Raw genomic sequence first — 20,522 nt, 5'->3', positions numbered from 1 at the left:
CCCCTACGCACGCACACTGACCACCACTGCCATCGATCCTTCCCCAGAGGTCATGAGAATCATCGGCCTTCCCCAGAGGTCATGAGAATCATCCTGTGAGGTCAGCCCTGTCCCGCTTCAGGCTGTGTATCACCGTTTAAAACCGGATGATAGGTATTTTGTTTACCTAAATACAAAGAAAGAACCACAGACAACGTTTATGAGTTTTCAACCAAGCTTCTGCAGAAGGAGAAAACATAGCAAACCACTTCTCCAAGGTGTTTACCATTCGTTCTGACTCCCTGCAGCAGAGCCTGTCTTTTTATTAAGCAGGAGAAAGAAGGGAGTCAAGAGTGAAATGTGGGAGAGTGATAAATCAAAGAATGGCTATTCTGAAACAAGGAAGAACTACATTCTACACACAAGCAGTTTAAGGAGTATCCCAAAATAAGAAGCAGCTGCACCTTCAAGGTTTAGGGGAAAAGCAAGTTTTGTCTTTCACACGGTTTAACAAATTCCTTCTCTCTGGGGTGTGAATACTAAACCTTTAAATGAAAAACAAACTGGTAACTACTTATGTAAGAATGATAAAACATAATTATTCTAACACCGGAGGTAATTACAACATCCAAATCTATTTAAACTTCTCTAGGTATAGCACATACTATATATATTATTCTTGATTATCTAACACTTATTGTTTTTCATAGTTTAATTGTATTACTCTTAAAACTCGGAGGTCAGAAGGAGTTTACCAAAACAATGTGTCGCAAAGATGGGATTAACAGATGTCAAAGGAATGTTTATTTTGGGGGATGGAATATTTATTGTAGGGGGGGGACATCCGATCACCGGAAATTAAAAGCAATCAATGATTAGGGTCATAAATCAGTCCATCGATTAAATTTTGTCATAAGGGTGTCTATATGTCTCTGTATTAATAAACTTTAACACAGTTGTGTTGCTTTTGGGAAAAAAATCATTTTAAAAAGGACTTTTGATGATGGAAAGTTAGGCTATTTTCCAGGATCAGCATGCCTTCTCTCCTATTCCTGAGTGGAAAGAGCATTTTTTTTTTTTTTACCCCTCCAGGGGGTCTTTTGTGGGCTCCAGTGTCCCTTATATCACAGTAGGCTGACAGGAAACAGGGAAACAGAGGGGGGAAGACATGCGGCAAATATCGTCGGGTCCGGGAGTCGAACCCGCGACGGCCGCGTCGAGGACTCAAGGCCTCCAAATACGGGTCGCTCTAACCGCTACGCCACCACGGCACGCCCGGAAAGAGCATTTCTGCTGGTACGTAGTTGCACCCCCATAATAAAAGCCCCAGGCCTCAGGCCTTTATTTATCTTGGGACTTGAAGGTTGTTAAGCAACACAAGCATCAATGCTCTTCTGTAAATCCCTTATTAGTGTTATTAGTATTTTAAATACTAATGTTTAATGTTCAATATAGATTATCACCTAAAGCTACAGAGAAGTTAGAGACAAGTATGTATCAAACTTTCTTCAAGAATAAATTAAAACCTATTTTTGCTGTTAGGTTTAGATCTTAGCCCAACAATAAACATTCTCTTTGCAGTACATCTGCTAACCATTTTTCTGACACTTTGTTTTCTCCTTCTCACCTCAATGAGTTTTAAGAAGATTTTGCTGTTCTATGTCTTTGCCTGGGCTTCTCATTGTTTGGTTATTATCTTTAATCCATACACTTCATGAGTTTCCAATACACCACAGCAAGAGAAAAGCAAGTGAGAGGAGAGCTGTTCCCAGAAGATCTCCCAGGGCTGTGAGGTAGGGTATGGAGTAACTGTCTGGGTCTTTGCCCCTCCTCCACAGACAGTGGACCAGACAGTCAGCAACAATAAGCAGCAAGAAGACCTGAGAAAAAGAGGCAGGACACAGAGATCAAAGCATCAATAAAACCACCCAGTGGGGAACGCCACGCCATGGCTTACTCACCTGTGTCAAAGAAGCAGATAGGAATAATACAGTGAAAAGAAGACTGGGCAGCGTTAGGCCTCCTTTTATCACATGAATAATGTGTACAAAAATCAGCTGACCAGGAAGAACCAAAAGGAGCAGAACCTGAGCAGATCGGTGGTGTGCACCTGAAACAGCAAAGGTAAACATTTAAATATGTGCAATGGTAAATTTAATTTCAACAAATTGACTTTTAAATAAAATATTCTATAAGACAAACTATGTGGGGGAAAAAACACTGGTTAGATGTTCAGATGCAGCAGACAGGTGTTAAGGAACATTTTGCATATGGAAATATTTAAATGAGAAAACCTGAGCCAAAGAAGGTTTGAAAGGGGTTGAAACAACTTCTGGAGCCCACAGGGAGCTCTCCAGGAGAACAATTCAAATGCAGATGAGTTGAAATTCGACTAGCTTGTACGGACACCAGGTTCCCGCCCACACCTCAAAAGAAAAACCAAAGCAGATGAAAGGGTTAACCAAAAATGACAGAGAAAGTAAATAGATCGAAGCATTATTACAATCAGGGAATGGTGTGGATTTACAAGGCATTGTAAGTGCCTTAAATAGCAGACAAATTACTACAGCTCATTGGTTAGAAATGACATGGAAAAGGCATCTGAAGCAGTTTCTTTGGCGTTGGCATTAAAATGAAGTCATTGTATTGTCTCTTTATCTCTCATGACGTGCTTGACTCCCCTAGTGAAAGAAGATATGTGTGCTTGCAATCTGTTCTGTAACCAAGAAGATTTACAGACTATGTGAATGGAATGAAACCCTCCCTATAAAACTGTAAGCTGTCTCCTGCTCAAGGCTCTTTCTCCTGACTGCGATCAGTGAGCAGAGGCCTTGAACCCTGTAAAGGCTTCGAATAAATACTGATTAAGAATATAATTCTTTCTCTGGTACTTTGGGTTTTGAAACAGTTTGCCCTCACTCTTTGTTAAAGAAAAATTTCCACAACCGTTTGTTAAAGTGTTGCCAACTGGTATAAAACTGTTGGTAACACTTTAAGTTTAGGAGGAAAATTAGAAGTTTCACTGTGTGAAAATGTGTCAATCATATCAATATGAGCTATCTTCTGAAGGAAGATGTCCTCTTTCACTGCAGGGGACTGCAACGGTGAGACACAGGCGAGTGCGTGAAACCTTCATTTTCACTGGCAAAGGAAGGTACTTGTGAAAACTGGCATGAATAGGTGAGATCTATCCAGGTCGTTGCAGAAAACAGATCATGATATCCTGGGAGACATAAGTGACCTCGTATTTTGATTTACTGATGATTATAAAATGTAACGAGTGATAATGTGTATGCATTAATGATTAATCATGTGGTTAATGTAAAATAATTATGAATTAGGATTGACGATTTTATGGGCATTTTATATAATAATTCGATTCAATTAAGGATTAAAGTAAGAAATATGATTGTGTACGATGAATTGTGAAGAACATACAGCACATGCAGAGCTGTGACTAGAGTTACTATGAAATTGTGAGAGATATGTGCTGGTATGTAACTCATGCTAATATAATCAGAGTGAGATTTCAAGGCCAGCGTGGAGTCAAGGCAGGAACGGGAGGACAGGGAACTCCAAAAAGCGGAACCAGACAATTTCAGCAGAGCAACAATTCAAGAAATTGTTAAAACAACATCTATCTAGGAGGCAGACATCAGAGCAAAAGTACAAGTTTATTACAGCAATTGCAATTGGAGAAAATCACATTAACACAGTGAGCGTCAAGAGTGAACACACACAAGTGTCAAAGGAGTCTCTGAGTTCTGTCGCTCAGGGGCTTCCTTTTATACAGATTTAACCACACAGCCTGTGGCTGAGTTCCTTGAAGATACAAGAACAGAAAAAAACAAGAAGTACAGGCAGTTTCTGACAAATAAGTCACAGATGGAACACCTGCAGCCTTGAGGCGTCGACACTTTAACCACAAACTCCTCTGCATTAGGGAACTTATCTCAGCTGATTCTACTGATACGTTACTGCAAAGTCGACAGTTTCATCTCTAAGGCAGTTGAGTAGAAAAACCCATCTGTTGTCCTTTGGTTCAACTTACAAGTTTGCACCAGTGTAGGTCAGGGGCCCCAGAGTAACCATTGGCCGTTTCAGTGAGCTCAATTGTGGTCAGGCACTTCCTGTTGCAGCAGCCTCCAAAAGGCAAACAGTTTGTCACACAGAAACTGCAGTTAGTATCACAGCAAGCTGTGACCTTTAATGCATTGGATATAAATAATATACATGAGTAAAATAATAAAAGTATTCAAGCCCTTTATGAAATAATATTCATTAATAATCCATTTTGACAAAATGAAACCAGATGGCGAGCTGACATAGAGGGAAGTGAGTCAGCTGTTAACAGGTGTTATGCCGAGAAACGTATGCCTGCAGAGAATTGCATGCCCTGTCGCGGGAACGCGCATCACTCTAAACTCTCGAATATTGATGAGAAAACGGACTGAAATATGACCGAAGAGGAAACTCTAAAAGATATTCGTAACATTATCACGTTTCTTAACCACGTAAGCCCTAAAAAGGTGGATTTTATATCGCAGATTAATTGAAATAAATACGGTTTTTACACCTTTATTGAGACATGAGTCGAACGTTTTTCAATCAGTGTCTGATGAAAATGTTCGCAGATGGTTTGAAATTCCCCGATTTTTCTTTTAACACCATAATAGCTTAAAGCATTACAAAACAGAGGCCCATTATGTAGAATATTTTATATCATCCTTAACTGTAAAGTCTATTAATGTAGGGGCGGGGGTATACATTTTAATTTCTGAGCCCTTCCAATATTTGCATCCCCTGTCTATTGTCCTGTTGATATGAAACTTATAGCGGTAGCTCAGAGAACAAGTGTCATTACGTAGAAAAGGTGAAATCCCTCTTCACTATTCATTTCTTCAAGTTAGCCTTTTTGGCATAGCAAATTATTAGCTTGCCAATATATGCAGGCCCTATATATTTTTTCCCAAATATTATTCTACTGATATAAAACTTATACCAGCAGTTCATAGAACAAGTGTGATTATGTAGAAAAAGTTATTTCACTCTTAACTCTTTATTTCTCCATGTTATCAGGGGATGCATTTTTCAGCAAAGCCTATTATTAGCCTGCCGATATTTGCATGCCCATGTTTAGAGTGATGTGCGCTCCCGCGACAGGACATGCAATTCTCGGCAGGCGTGCGTTTCTCGGCATAACACCTGGCTGGAAGGGTTGGGTAATTTCCACGGGGAGAGTGCAAATGTTCAAGAAATCAAGTAGGCTGATATCACATTCACAACCATGGTCTGAAAAGGCCCCCCTGAGAAGGGGGACTCCATTTTTAGTCCCGGGAGCTACAGTCAAGCCAACACGAAGTTGCAGACAGAAGATCAGCAGAGGATCACAGCCTTGAGCCACGGAAAGGTAAAGACTCTACTCTACTGAAGGGGAAAAGACCAACCAGCCCACAGCCCTGGTTCCTGATTAGACTGCAGCTCTGCACTCAACCCAAAGGTCTCCAGTTTGCTGCAACAGACTTGGTGAATAGACAAAGATCACTGTGTGACGGAGTCTTATCAGACAGGTATTCATAACTATTTGGTTATTAATTTCCTGACAATCAGGTGTTGCCCCGATTTGTTCATTTTGATTTTAATGAATTCATTTTTATAATAATTGCTTTTAGCATTAATAGTTATTCATAGTCAAACCAAACCTATTGTTGCACAACAAGTGGAGCACTGCCTCCCAAATTCATAACTTTCCAACTTGGTTTGTGACATCTTTTAATCTTTTAAATTAAAAATGGTGGTTTTATTGTACTTAGCTTTACTTGCCTGACTTCTTTCATGTAACCATACACGCTAATGTCGATATACAGCCTTATCTTTCTACTTTGTCACTTAAAGATTCTGACTCTAAGGTTGCAATGTGTCCATGTGAGTATCAAGATTCTGTCACTCAGTGTGTAACCACTAGTTTCTTGTACACCAGTCCTGTTTTACAAGATAATACTTTACAACTGCCAAGTGCTTAACTGAGAGATAAACACCTTGAGGCATCGTAAACACAGGATTGGGATTTTCTAAAACTGTAAAGATTTTAGCTGATTGTGCTCAGCTTCCACTCAGAAACAGCATTTTAGAGAACCTTAAACATTTTAAATTTTTTACCCTTGCATTTTCATGTGAACAGCAAAAACACATCTTCGGTGTCAAAGCTGATAAGTTAACCTTACCTATGACCCCAAATGAGTTATACATAACGACAACAACAGCAAATGACATGTTTTTGATTGTGCTGCAAGTGCTGCAGAACCTCATTAATAAACTTTAAAAAAAAACCTCTGTACACTGTGCTATGTGACTCTTGCTTTGTTGTTTACTTGAATTATTTGTGACAGTTTGAAGGTTCTACATCCACATAAAATAGTCAAATATCTTGAATATGTAATAATATGACGTTTTTGTCTTCTTTTGCATTTTGTGTCACTTTCCTATTGGTTTGTGTTCTGATTAGTGATTATTATTTAGTCAATTTGAAAGAATTGATACTGAATGCAGAAGGAGCTTTTTTTCTAAAATGGAAAGTATAACATTGGCCAATGGGACAAAGTCACAAGGGACCTGTCGGAGGATTTGAGTTTACTATGTCACCGGCTATAGACAACATAAATGGACAAAAAGGAAACATGAACGTCATTTGAAATAGAGAGCAAACCTCACCTTCCCTATGCACTAAACATTTGCATGGTGACAAATGTTACCAATCTCACATCTCTGCTTAGTTATGACTAGCCACCTCCACTCATTAATGTTCCGTAGCTGTCTCAGTAGGTACTGTCGAGGTGAAAAAATATCTTTACGGAGGGGTAAAAATACTTTTTAGGGTTTGAAAAGCGGTGCAAATTAACATAAACAAAGTGTGTAAGCAACCCTGAAATCTTGGTTTGTCTCCAGGGATAGAAAGTTATGAAATTTTGGGTTCAATGGGCCATTAATAGATGGAGGGAAGAAGACAAAAAGTAGCTGGTGTACGAGACAATACTTTCACACAGACTAGGTGGAGGTGCACCAACAATTATCATATACAGTCTTTGGGAGCTGAATAGCTTGCCTGATTAAATAGAGACATTATGACAAACAGGGACCATATACACAGAGCAGTGAGCAGATAATCTGACTATGTGGTTATTCAAACCATCACTGATATATTTGGGTGTGAAGAGGCAATGCAAAAAAAACTATGAATAGTCAGATCATCTGCAGGAAGTGTTTTGTGTTAGCCATGAGATGATCTCTGGTCGTTTTTGTTCCTGTACTGTGCATTCATTTGGTCAGAGATCAATAAAGCAATACACTTAGATTCCTCTAAAAGGTTATTCCTGTCCAACAAAAAATACCCTTCATTTAAGAAGATCCTCCTATGCCTTTTTTTGAAAAATTATTTTCAACCCTGCTCATCGCAGAGATATATAGCATACCTTACATCACACTTTGATGGAAAGTTTGACAGGTTGAAAAGTTCAATCCCCATCCTATCTCCAGAGCTATTTCTCTGGCCTTGGAATTACAATGAAGTTATTAAATTGTGTCTTTGCCTGCAATCTCATGACTTATGTATTTATTATCATGACGTGCTTGATTCCCATGTGAAGAAGATGGGTATGCTTACAATGTGGTTGTAACTAAATAGATTGTCAAACTATGTGAATGGACTGAAACCATCCCTATAAAACTGTATGCTGTGTTCTGCTCGAGGCTCTTTCTCCTGACTGCGATCAGTGAGTCAGTAAGTCTTTGAATACTGTAAAGTCTTCGAATAAATACTTATCAAGAATATATCTATTCTTCTGGTTGCGTGGTTTTTGAAATAGTTTTTCCTCAGTCTTTGTTAAAGAAAAGTTGGTAACACTTTATTTGACGGGGTGTGCATAAGACTGACACTGTCATGAACATGACATAACACCTGTCATGAACATAAGGGAAAAATTTATTTATTTTTTAAATGTCACATTGATGCAAAGATGGGACTTTTAATGGACTTTCAAGGCAACTTTGTGAGCAACTTTGCATTAAAAGTGTCATTATTGACCAAATGACACTTCATGACAACAGTTATAGACACTCATAAAGACTCCTTCATGTTCATGACAGGTGTTATGTCATGTTTATGACAGTGTCATGTCAGTCTTATGCACACCTTGTCAAATACAGTGTTACCGAAAAATGTCCTCAACAAACTCCTCCTCCATTCCCTGCACTCACACTGCAATTCCAAGTTAGGTCATTTCGTTCCTGGCATATTTCTTGGCACACTCCAACCCTTACAAATAATATAAACACATATGAATACCTTTGTCCATTTCACTATAAACAGTTTTTTAAATTCTCTTTTCTATGTATGCACTTCAATTATGTGGCCAAAATAGATCTACTAAGGCCATACAAGATTTCACACACCTCACATACTGCAGAACAACCAGATTCAACAATAGCTTCTCATCTCCACGCCATCAGAATACAGTACTGCTAAATGATGTGCATTTTATGATTCATACGTGAACCATCTGTTCATACATGAAACATATCTTCATGTATGAATCTGGGGGGAGTGCGTGGAGTTGCATGGGAAGCCAATGGCCAGGCTAATTTGGAGGTGGAGTTGGTGGTGACCTTCTAATCATTGTCCTCCTACTAATGCTTGAGCGCTGTGTCACAAACTGAGAACCTCGAAACACTTTCCTGCTAGGAAGCAGAGTTCATGGTTCCAAGTCAAGCCAACCAGGTTCTGGAGTAGCCAGGGGGCACCAGGCTGTCGCATTACAACCCTCATAATTGTATGTTGATATGATGTTTGTCCCAAATGTCTTGGTGATCATCAAGGTGTGTTTTGTTGGTGCCAGAGAATCTTAGACATGGCATTCCAGTCCGTTTTAGGGTGAAAGATAAAAGCGATTTTATTTTGGGGAAATTATCTATGACACAAACATATGTTTGAAGAATGTGGCCAGAGGTTAATGAAAATAAGGTAATATTACAGTAAATACCCCACCACGCCACCTCACTTCAGGCTCTGACAGTGCTGACTCCAACAGCCCTTAAAAAGAATGATAATAAATGTAAGCCCTACCTAAAAGTATGTAAAATGACTGATTCAAAAAGAGAAACGCATACATGAGGTGAAATGTGTTTAAAGCAATGTTTCATATTTTTATGATTTTGATTTCTAAGGTAATCCTTTAGATTCTCTAATAAATCCAATCAAACATGATCACAAATTGGTTTCATTTAAAAAATGTTGACAAGTTCATTCTCATTTAACTTGTGTCTTGTCATGTCTTATCATGCCACCATATTTTTTTCTGTTTTATCATTTAGCGTTACATCCCTTGCACAAGTTGTGGAGTAATCTTTTACACTACAAAAAATTTAGGTTTCTTGAACTTTCTTGGAATATGATTCTTGTAGCAAAGAACTGTTGCTAAAGAGATTTGTATTGTGAGTAGGATATATTGAAAGTAGCAACTCACCATTTATTACCGGTGCATAAACTACAATTCCAATCAAGTTTGGATCTGACACAGTCTTGTCCAGAATAAGCCCTCCAATACTGAAAGACAAATCACAAGTTAGAGAGACCTAATAAGCACCCTTCTGTCAAAATTTAATCGGAGTTTGATTGATGAGTGAATAATGACCCGTGACTAATTGATTTTAATTTCCGGTCACATGATCCCCCCCACATTAAATATGTCATTGTACATTGTTTTTTTTTGGGTGAACTCCTTCTGAGCTCTATGAGTTTTATGAGTAATACAATTAAAGTATAAAAAAACCAATAAGTGTTAAATAATCAAGAATAATATACAATATAGTATATTTAAATAAAATGTTGTAATTAACTCCGGTTTTGCTCACCAAGCCGTTCGTATTTGTGCGTGTGTCCAGGGAGAAGGTTGAACTTTGAACATGTCCCTCAGGATGTCTCAATGCCATACAGTGTTTAAGGTGAACTCCTTCTGACCTCTATGAGTTTGAATTAGCCAATAGAAGCAGAGACAAGGGGTTCGGTGTTAGAAAATCAATAGTAATATACAATATAGTATATTCAAATAGATTTGGATGTTGTAACTACATCCGGTTTTTAAACAGAAGGTCTTTCTGATATACTGCCTGAAGCGGGACAGGCGCCAGCCATCAAGAAGACTCTCATGACCTCTGGTCATCATGCGTGACACGTGTGGCTCTCTATATTTCTGATCATCTCAATTGGGTCTCTGTAAGGGGTTGATTGATATGATGTAAACGCCAGCACAGGATTCATTCTCGTGACTTTTGGGGGGAGGCCCCATGACAGTGCTGCTCACTGTGTGTGTGTCTGTATATAAAGACATATAGAAACAAAAGTCCCTCTTGGTAGGGAGGGTGTGCATGGGTGTGTGTGTGTGTAGGTGTGGGTGGGTGTGTGGGGTGTGTGTATGGGTGTGTGGGGTGTGTGCGCACATGTGAGCACTTGTGAGGGAATTAAAGTATAACACAATTAAAGTACAAAAAAAAAACAAGTGACCATCAGTATCAGGATTAATATATATATAGTATATTTAAATAGAATGTTGTAATTATCTAAGGTTTTGCTCACCAAGCTGTCCGTGTGTATGCGTGTGTATATAATATATTTAAATAGATTTGGGGTGTTGTAGTTACCTCCGGTTTTTAAACAGAAGGTCTTTCTGATATACTGCCTGAAGCGGGACAGGTCCCAGCCAGGGCCCCTCCCCCCTGCTATCGGGTCAATCTGATGTCACCATATGTGACAAATTTGAGACTCTTACTCTATACATCTATTATCCAGACTGAACAAAGATCGGGTAGGTACAATTTAAAACATCTCAGATTCATCCTCTAGTCACCATGCATATTGATTATCAGCTCTTGGAATCTGCAGCACTCCATCTGTGTTCCAGTGGCACATGTGACCACTTGTGAGCAAATTAAAGTACAGTACAATTAGAGCACAAAAAAAACAATAAGTGATCATCAGTATCAAGATTAATACATAGATTGTCACCTTTCCTAGATAAGTTTAGATTTATCCATGCCATCTGTGTATGTGTGCATGCGTGCGGGGTGTGTGTCGACGTGTGGGGGTGTGTGCGTCCAGGCACAATAGTGCAGTTTTATATAGTTTTTTCTTTTGGTGTTTGTTGCTACAAATTCCAATATATGCTGGCTATCAAGCAACAATTTAATCAGTGAATTTGTGTTTTTTCTTAAATACTCCCTCTCATGGAGACTTACATCTTCTGACAACTAGCCCCACTTATAATAACATTGACTAAGTTTGCTATTGGTACACTTTACCTAAAAATAAAAATTAAACATACTCACTACACTATTGCGCCTGGACGCACACACCCCCACACGTCGACACACACCCCTGCAACCCTCTCCCTGTCCAGTATTCTGCCCGGACACACTGCACAAACACGAACGGCTTGGTGAGCAAAACGGCTTGGTGAGTTAATTACAACATTCTATTTAAATATACTATATTGTATATTATTCTTGATTATTTAACACTTATTGTTTTTTTTATACTTTAATTGTATTACTCATAAAACTCAGAGCTCAGAAGGAGTTCACCCCAAAAAAAAAAAAAACAAAAACAATGTGCCTGACATATTTAATGGGGGGGGGCATCATGTGACCGGAAATTAAAATCAATTAGTCACGGGTCATTAATCACTCATCAATCAAACTCTGATTAAATTTTGACAGAAGGGTGCTTATTAGGTCTCTCTCAAGTTGGTGAATTTCCGATTGATGAAACACAAATACAAACACTAAAAGACTTTTTGCTAACAAAATAAGGAGAAAATTAATAACTACTGATATGTATGATGCTCTGGAGCAGAGATAGTTTTTTGGTTTTTTTTTTTAATTGAATGGTATTTATATGTTGCAAATTTTCCAACAGTTAACTAATCAATGATGAAAACATCAAGAATTTTAAACACACGTTGAACCAAGTGCAAATGCAGAGATGAATACCTGCTGATGACCATGGCTGTAATGATTGGTTCCCAGCCTGAACGGAGCAGGATGTGACTGGCAGGATGTTTGGAGGAGATCACCATCCAGACAGGAATCAGACACAAATACAGAAGATCCACCAGGTACAACACATATGGATAAAACTCTATCAAAAAGTAGGAATTACAATTATTTTAAATTACCAATTCCACTGTGAAAGATGCTAAAATAGTTTGAAAGGTGCCATTAACTGCCAAAAGTACATTTTGTGAGTAATGTGCAATAGCTCTTTCCACTGCGTTAGCATTCACCATTCAAACCAGTTTTCTCAGTCCTCTTACCCATAAAGGAGTAGAACCACTGACTAAAGCACGCCAACAAAGAAAGCGTAATTAGATCGCCAAAACTGGCTGCTATGGGCGTGGCCACATTATCAGGATTGATCCCCATCCGCTTGGAGCCAAAGATCACTCCCACAACAACAATGCCTAAAGAAGGTTCCAGACAAGAAGAAGTTAGAATAAAATATCAAAAAGTAAAACTTGGATGTTGCTGTTATTATATGTAAATTTAAAAACATTAGTTGTTTGTAGTTTAAATATGCTAGTCAAAGTTATTAAGAAGTATTGTTGAATGTTGAAAGAGTCGCTTGCATGGTGCTGCTAAGTTCTAAGATTACACTTAAAATTTAAGGGAAATAAGTCAAACGTTCCTGAAAAGTAACCAGTAAGGTCAAAGAACATCCTAAGTTACAGGAAATTCCCTGTAACTTTTGGAAAACACTGCATAGGTTCATATTTTCCCAATGTTGTCGGCAGTTTAACTACCTGACTCAGTTGGATCTTTAGGAGCTCTTATTACCGTCTGTGTGTCCTTTCCCTGCAGACCCATATACCTGGTTGACCCAAAGTCCATAAGCATATTGTGCATGCTTCTGCACAATATGTTGTGGGGTTTTGAGAACAGTGCTTACCTTGTAGCAGTGATGCCAAAAAGGCAGTAGAGAGGCTGGTTGAACAAAGGAGTACTATATGGCTGAAGGGCATCTGTCCATCTGCCATCCAACCCAGCAGAGTCACCATAAGAGAAGCAAACAGACCCAAAACTGTGGCTTGGAGCTGGGAAATTTGTCAAATGAAAGGATCATTAACTTTGAAAGAAAAAAGAAATCATTAGTTCTTTAGTTAAATGAATATGTCAAGGTAAAAAAAAAAAAAATGCACCTGTTTAAGTGCAAGGTTTCCACCTATCAGCATCCACCTTTCTTTGGTAGAATCAGTTTTCCTGGCATTTACCTAGAAACAAAGATTTATAAAAACAGGTGAAAAAACAAAACAATCTAATGTTTTATCAAAGAACCTATGGAAAAACAATAAAATGCTTCCATTTTATTGTTAAACTTTTGATAGGTGACCTTTGACCTTTCAGTGAGGGCCGTTAACCGGATGTCTGGTTAGTTGTCTTATGCCACCGGATAACCTGAAACAGGATGTCTGGCAGTCAGACATTTCACCACCAGATTGTTTTACACAATACCCAGAAGTGAGACCAGGAATGTCTGCCATTGATGGGATTAAATGTTTGGTTTTTTTTTGTTTCTTTTGACAGGTGACCTCTAACCTGTCAGTGAGGGAGTTAACGTACAGTAACAGGTCCCATTGGCAAACTGGATGTAGCAGTAGAATATTACAATTACTTCTGTGTTAAGTGGTCAAAAAGGAAGAAGCTCTGATTCACAGGATGCCTGCTAATCTGACCTTCACCTCCCCTAATTTTTCACAATTCTTCAATACACAACAATGTTAAATACTTTGGAAACTCACAATCTGTGATTAACAGTCACTTCTGTCTCACAACGCAAATGAAGATGTTCCTTTAGCAACTTCCTCTTTGCATTCTCTGAACATATATTGTCCCTGTAATTCAATCAAAGTTTTCCTTTAAAGGTTTGATTGGCTCCAGTGGCCTTTATTTGACAGTGAATTGATAGGAAAGAGAATAATGAGAGAAAGGGAAGACATGCGGCAAAGGTTGCCAGCAATGTCCGTGTCAAGGACTAAGGCCTCCATGTGTGGGTTGTGCTTAACCCCTGCGACAACACAGCACCCCAAACACTCAAAGTTTTCTAACACATGTTAAAAGTCCAGCGTATTATGCTGTTACAACCCCCCACAAGACCAATAAGGGTCAAGTCTGGCACTGGGTGTAACACAAAAAGAAGGCAACCTAAACAGTTCAAGTAAAATGTCACTCACAGTAGACAAGCACAGGGAAGCTTTAAACTTCAGGGTCTCCAAGGCCAAGACAACAAACATAACATCCCACTCTTAATTGTAAAATAGAAACACTTTCTAGAAGAGAACTGAAAAAGAAAGTACAATACCTGAACTCCCTGACTAACCAAAAACAGGAGAAAACAGTTAAACAAAATGGCAGAGAACCCCTACCAGCTTCCACTGTGAAAAGAAACAAAACTTTAGTTATACACTTAATGCTTCACAAGAATGCTCACAGCAGCAAAACCATACAAAGTCTCCACAAACAATCAGCTCACTGACAAGATCACATCAGATCAAGGCCCAAGGAAAAAGGGATCTGACATCTCCGGTTGAAGCTCTTTATGGGGTGGGTGACGAGCTCCAACACATTGCACCTGTGGCAGCCAGGTAAAGCTGAAACACAAAGACAGAGCTCCCTCATGAAGAGAGCCCCTAGAGGTCATATGCTATTTACTATGGCAACTTATTTTGTACAATTTCCACCACAGTCAGTGAGCAGACATCCACCCAGTCAGAGAAAGAAGACTGTGGATCACAACCTGCCTTCTACTTCTCACGTTCCAGAAAGTCCGACCAGACAGGGGTATGAAAGCCATGTCAGTTCCCAAAGCCTCCACTTAGAATCCTTCTGGTGCAACTTTAGTTAAAGACAGGTCTGGTTAAATTGATTCATATTAATGTTTGAATATTCTGTGCTACTGGATTACACTGTTATTAGCTCTTGAAAAGCATTACTAATTAAAGAAGGATTTAAAGTTTTAGAGAGATTGTGGAGCTTCAATTATTTCAGTCACATTTTATCTTAAGGTGGTGGTAACATTGTCCTGCTGTGAGGTTCGTAAATGTATATGAGGTTATTAAAGTTTGTGTTAAGCCCAAAGTTAGTAAGACAACACCCTGGGGTTCCAGACGAGTCACTAAATAATACCTGCTTCAGAGTCAAGAGCAAGTTGAAAAATAAAGGAAGAACAATCATTAATGGATGCAGTTGGTGAATCCTAGTTGACTCCAAGGCTACTCAGTCAGATTAAATCATAGAAGGAAATTGGCTGGGACACTCAATTATGGGTAATCATTAGTTGGGAGAGTCTTCCTCCATAAGCCAGCTAAATAGATTTTCTACAAACCCTCATTATGTAAGACTTGGCAGGTTTGGGAATCTCAAAACATGTTGGATGGAGAGCTCTTTAAGTGTTAACCTCTCAGAGTAGGGATATAGGAGGAGAGGGGTCAGTTCATCCTATAACTAAATTGCTAAAGGTACAGTTGTCTAAATATTATTTGGGTAGTATGTATATTTATTGGCATCTGCATTAATTAGAGACAAATTTTGTTTTTAAAAATATCGATTGTTATACATTGATTCCACAAAGGACCAGACCGAAATCAAGCAAATCAACAAAGTCTAAAACCCTCTGAGCAGAGTTGTGCTTCTGTTAGCTGTCACCCAACCCTGTTGTCACGCTAGCATTCAAAGAACTCACAGCAGTGGACAGTCTCGATGCCATAGTCATTTCCAGGTTCCCTTTCATACCTAAAATAGCCGGGACCAAAATCAAGATCTCTGAGATCTCCTGGAAAACATCCCAGCTCTGCCACAAAAAACACAGAAAACAGCTTAATTAGACCATTGACTCCAACTATGATCTGAAAGAGGCAATTATATTTATTAGAAAATATGTTATTTGTTTTCACCTAACAGCATGAGGTTTGAACTCTCTTATTTTAACCCCCATATAGCTTACTTTATTGATCTCAGTGCATGCACCACAGTCATTCTTTCTCTAACAACACAGTTTCCACCAAGTCTTTTCCCAAACTTTTCTTATTTCAATCCTTTTTCCACCAAAGTTGTCTGTTGTGTTGTTTCTCAAACCACCCTTTTCACTAACTTTTCATTTCTTTACATTTCTATTAGGTTTGCATGTGTCTTCATTACCTTGGCTGATTTATCTGTATATGCTTTCTCACCTGCACAACATCAAGCAGCATCCCAGCAGAAACCGTCCCGAGTCCGGCCAGCACAAACGGCACCAGAATCTGTAACACCATGGAGCACACCGATTCTGTGGGTCCACTTGAAACTTGTGCATCCTTTGCTCTCATGGATCTGCTGAATCTGGACACATTCAGAAGCTCATCAGAGAGCAGAGGGTCTGACTCACTGCAGTCCTGAGATTCGCCCTCCAAACCATCACTGACAGGAGATAAACTTCCATGAGAGCCACAATGGCTTCCAGAGAGCTGGGAGACGGATTGGACTGAGCCATAGTGCTGACTGCCATGTGTTCCCAAATGGCTGCTTTGGGACAATGTCCTGTCTGGTGATTCTGGAACAACCATGGTGAAAAGTTGGTCTCAGGGGATGCTTCTTCTGCTGCGCTGAGTGGTGATTTTGGAACCTGAGAAAATGTCTGAAACACTTGAGAAATTAGGCAAGTAATAAATTGGAAGAACTCTAACACTCAAACCTTAATTAAGTCCCACTGCTGTGCTGTCTACAAAATGTATTAGTGTGAACTGCTCACAAAATGTCCTGTTAGAATAGAATAAAAAACTGCATGTGTTCCCCCCGTTCACTCTGCCAATATTCTGCCTTACCTACTGCAACTAAAGGCCACTGGTGCAAAAAAAACTGTAAGAATTTGTCTTGTATCAAAAAAACATGATATATTTGCCTGAAAAAGTGGAGAGAAAGTAGTTAAACTTTCTGAAACTTTCTAGTGGAGCTTCGATGAATGTGGAATGATGAAGAAGACCCAGCCAACGCCACAGTTTGGATGCAGATGGACCCTTCAACTATGAAAAGGAAGGGAAAAGGAGGCAGACAGTAAGGAGTCCTGTGAGAGCCAAATGTGTGACAGTTGGTTGAAGTCAAGGGTTAACAGATTAATTACATTTGTGTGGGGGTCAAGGGTTAAGGTTAACAGGTGTGACAGATGGTGACGGTCACAGATGGTGAGTATCCCCTCCTGTCACGCAGGAGACCGGGGTTCGATTCCCCAACAGGGAGTGAAGTTTGTTTCAGGTCCCTCTTGAAAATGAGATCTAGATCTCAACGGGGTTTACCTGATTAAATAAAGGAATATTAAAATATTATATATACACTGCTCAAAAAAATAAAGGGAACACTTAAACAACACAATATAACTCCAAGTAAATCAAATTTCTGTGAAATCAAACTGTCCACTTAGGAAGCAACACTGATTGACAATCAATTTCACCTGCTGTTGTGCAAATGGAATAGACAACAGGTGGAAATTATTGGCAATTAGCAAGACACACTCAATAAAGGAGTGGTTCTGCAGTTGGGACCACAGACCACTTCTCAGTACCTATGCTGTCTGGCTGATGTTTTGGTCAGTTTTGAATGTTGGTGGTGCTTTCACACTCGTGGTAGCATGAGACGGACTCCACAACCCACACAAGTGGCTCAGGTAGTGCAGCTCATCCAGGATGGCACATCAATGCGAGCTGTGGCAAGAAGGTTTGCTGTGTCTGTCAGCATAGTGTCCAGAGGCTGGAGGCGCTACCAGGAGACAGGCCAGTACACCAGGAGACGTGGAGGAGGCCGTAGGAGGGCAACAACCCAGCAGCAGGACCGCTACCTCCGCCTTTGTGCAAGAAGGAACAGGAGGAGCACTGCCAGAGCCCTGCAAAATGACCTCCAGCAGGCCACAAATGTGCATGTGTCTGCACAAACGGTTAGAAACCGACTCCATGAGGATGGTATGAGGGCCCGACGTCCACAGATGGGGGTTGTGCTCACAGCCCAACACCGTGCAGGACGCTTGGCATTTGCCAGAGAACACCAGGATTGGCAAATTCGCCACTGGCGCCTTGTGCTCTTCACAGATGAAAGCAGGTTCACACTGAGCACATGTGACAGACGTGACAGAGTCTGGAGACGCCGTGGAGAGCGGTCTGCTGCCTGCAACATCCTTCAGCATGACCGGTTTGGCAGTGGGTCAGTAATGGTGTGGGGTGGCATTTCTTTGGAGGGCCGCACAGCCCTCCATGTGCTCACCAGAGGTAGCCTGACTGCCATTAGGTACCGAGATGAGATCCTCAGACCCCTTGTGAGACCATATGCTGGTGCGGTTGGTCCTGGGTTCCTCCTAATGCAGGACAATGCTAGACCTCATGTGGCTGGAGTGTGTCAGCAGTTCCTGCAAGATGAAGGCATTGAAGCTATGGACTGGCCAGCCCGTTCCCCAGACCTGAATCCGATTGAGCACATCTGGGACATCATGTCTCGCTCCATCCACCAACGTCACGTTGCACCACAGACTGTCCAGGAGTTGGCAGATGCTTTAGTCCAGGTCTGGGAGGAGATGCCTCAGGAGACCATCCGCCACCTCATCAGGAGCATGCCCAGGCGTTGTAGGGAGGTCATACAGGCACGTGGAGGCCACACACAATACTGAGCCTCATTTTGACTTGTTTTAAGGACATTACATTAAAGTTGGATCAGCGTGTAGTGTTATTTCACTTTAATTTTGTGTGTGGCTCCAAATCCAGGCCTCCATTGGTTAATAAATTTGATTTCCATTGATGATTTTTGTGTGATTTTGTTGTCAGCACATTCAACTTTGTACAGAACAAAGTATTCAATGAGAATATTTCTTTCATTCAGATCTAGGATGTGTTATTTGAGTGTTCCCTTTATTTTTTTGAGCAGTGTATATCAAGGGGCTTAAAATATGAAAGATGAGATGGTGACATCAAGGTTAGGGGTCAATGGATGAGTAATACGAGATGGACATCAGGGGACAAAGGATGACTCAAAGAGGGTGCAGTCAAGGGTTAATGAATGAGTGATAGAGGTGGGAGGGAGGCAGTGTCCAATTTCAACACATTGATACTTCTTTAACTCTCTTAATTTGAGTACTGCAATAGCTTAACAAAAGCTTCTCTTTAAATTATTTCAATTATTAACTTGAGTTTTTCAAATCACTATTTTTATTTTGAATGATTTCTTTTTGGGGAAAAATAGTTCATGGCTGTTGTTTCAGTGTCATCTGATGGCATGGATTGAACACATTATCATTCCTCATGCTCGTTTCCCATCAGGAGCACTGAGGCCGCGTTGTAAGATAAGAACAGGGTTATTCATTTAAAATTCTGTAGCGATAAGCAGGAAAAAATCCAACAAGATTATCCAGTTAGTGAGGAGGAACTGGTGCATAAGTGCAACTTCATCGCAAGCTGTAATCATGTTGGAAAAATACTAGGAAGTGGTGAAAATAGTTCACATGGTAAAATATTCAAAATGTCTAACTTATTAAAGTGTTGAAAACTGAGTTAATGAAGATTAGGGGCTAATGTGTAATGTTACACACATACAGAAATGTCTGAAGGAAAGCCACAAGCATCAAAGAGTGTCAACATCAGGAAGCAAAAATCTTCTCATCCCAATACCACGTACCTTGGAAAGACAGCCGTCTCTCCACATTCAGTCTCAACCCTTAATGCAAATGTCTTCATTTTCAAATATCCACAGCCTTACCAACAGAGAAGTGAAAAAGTAAAGTGTCTTACCGTTTTACATTGCTGGAGTGACTTCTACTCTGTGACACTGCTGCACAGCAAGACTGTCTTCATCTGAATGGTGCAGTCAGTATCCACTGTGGCATTCCTTCAAATAAACACTCACATGCACGCACACAGGACCTCATCTCACACACTCTTACCCTTGTATGAAACAAATCAGTGCCCTACACACACATTTGACAGCTTTTTGTTAGGAGTGCTTGTTGCATTAAAAATGCCTGATGGACAAAATTTTTAACACCAATAGTGCTAATCGTCCAAATCAATTCTGGTGCAGTAAATCCTTCAATTTAACCAGTAAGAGGAACGTTTCGTAAAATACATTGTTTGTTCAATTCACTAAAGACACCTTGTCATTATACTTGACCCAGTCACAGACAAAATATGACCTTATTGGTGATATCATAGATATATTTCAATTATTACTTGAGAAAACAATAACTTGAGAAAAAGGCTCTTCTTATATGCAGAAAATACACAGGCCTTCTAAATACAGCTAATTAACTAAAGGTGTCCTCCGTACCTGAGATAACCCTGAACTTGTTAAGCACCTCACAAGTGGCACTTAACAAACGCTATTATAGCGCACTATATAACACTATTATAGTTTATAGTGTGTTAAACTATAACCCCCAGTTATAGTATAACACACTATAACTGGGGGTTATAGTGTGTTAAAATGAAAACCGG

General features: G+C 39.8%; 1 protein-coding gene across 2 annotated transcripts; it reads right to left on the bottom strand.

Moving 5' to 3' along the window:
• Nucleotides 1-1,160: 1,160 nt before the first annotated feature.
• Nucleotides 1,161-19,935, bottom strand: slc41a2a (solute carrier family 41 member 2a). Of its 2 annotated transcripts, none has more exons than XM_032578156.1 (11): nucleotides 19,821-19,935; nucleotides 16,251-16,693; nucleotides 15,764-15,871; nucleotides 13,224-13,295; nucleotides 12,974-13,118; nucleotides 12,342-12,488; nucleotides 12,019-12,166; nucleotides 9,498-9,577; nucleotides 2,274-2,405; nucleotides 1,941-2,089; nucleotides 1,161-1,859 (listed from the first exon to the last, which is right to left on the bottom strand). In XM_032578156.1, exons 2-11 carry the CDS (start codon nucleotides 16,620-16,622, stop codon nucleotides 1,692-1,694), a joined length of 1,521 nt encoding a protein of 506 aa, XP_032434047.1. In that variant the 5' UTR covers nucleotides 16,623-16,693; nucleotides 19,821-19,935; the 3' UTR covers nucleotides 1,161-1,691. The 2 variants fall into 2 exon arrangements, with proteins under 2 accessions (XP_032434047.1, XP_032434053.1); XM_032578162.1 differs by lacking the exon at nucleotides 19,821-19,935 and adding an exon at nucleotides 16,945-17,247 and having other exon boundaries at nucleotides 16,251-16,860.
• Between the last annotated feature and the right edge of the window lie 587 nt (nucleotides 19,936-20,522).

This window comes from Xiphophorus hellerii, chromosome 2 (assembly GCF_003331165.1).
Source record: "Xiphophorus hellerii strain 12219 chromosome 2, Xiphophorus_hellerii-4.1, whole genome shotgun sequence".
NCBI lineage: Eukaryota > Metazoa > Chordata > Actinopteri > Cyprinodontiformes > Poeciliidae > Xiphophorus > Xiphophorus hellerii.
This window is presented reverse-complemented; position numbering and strand designations above follow the sequence as displayed.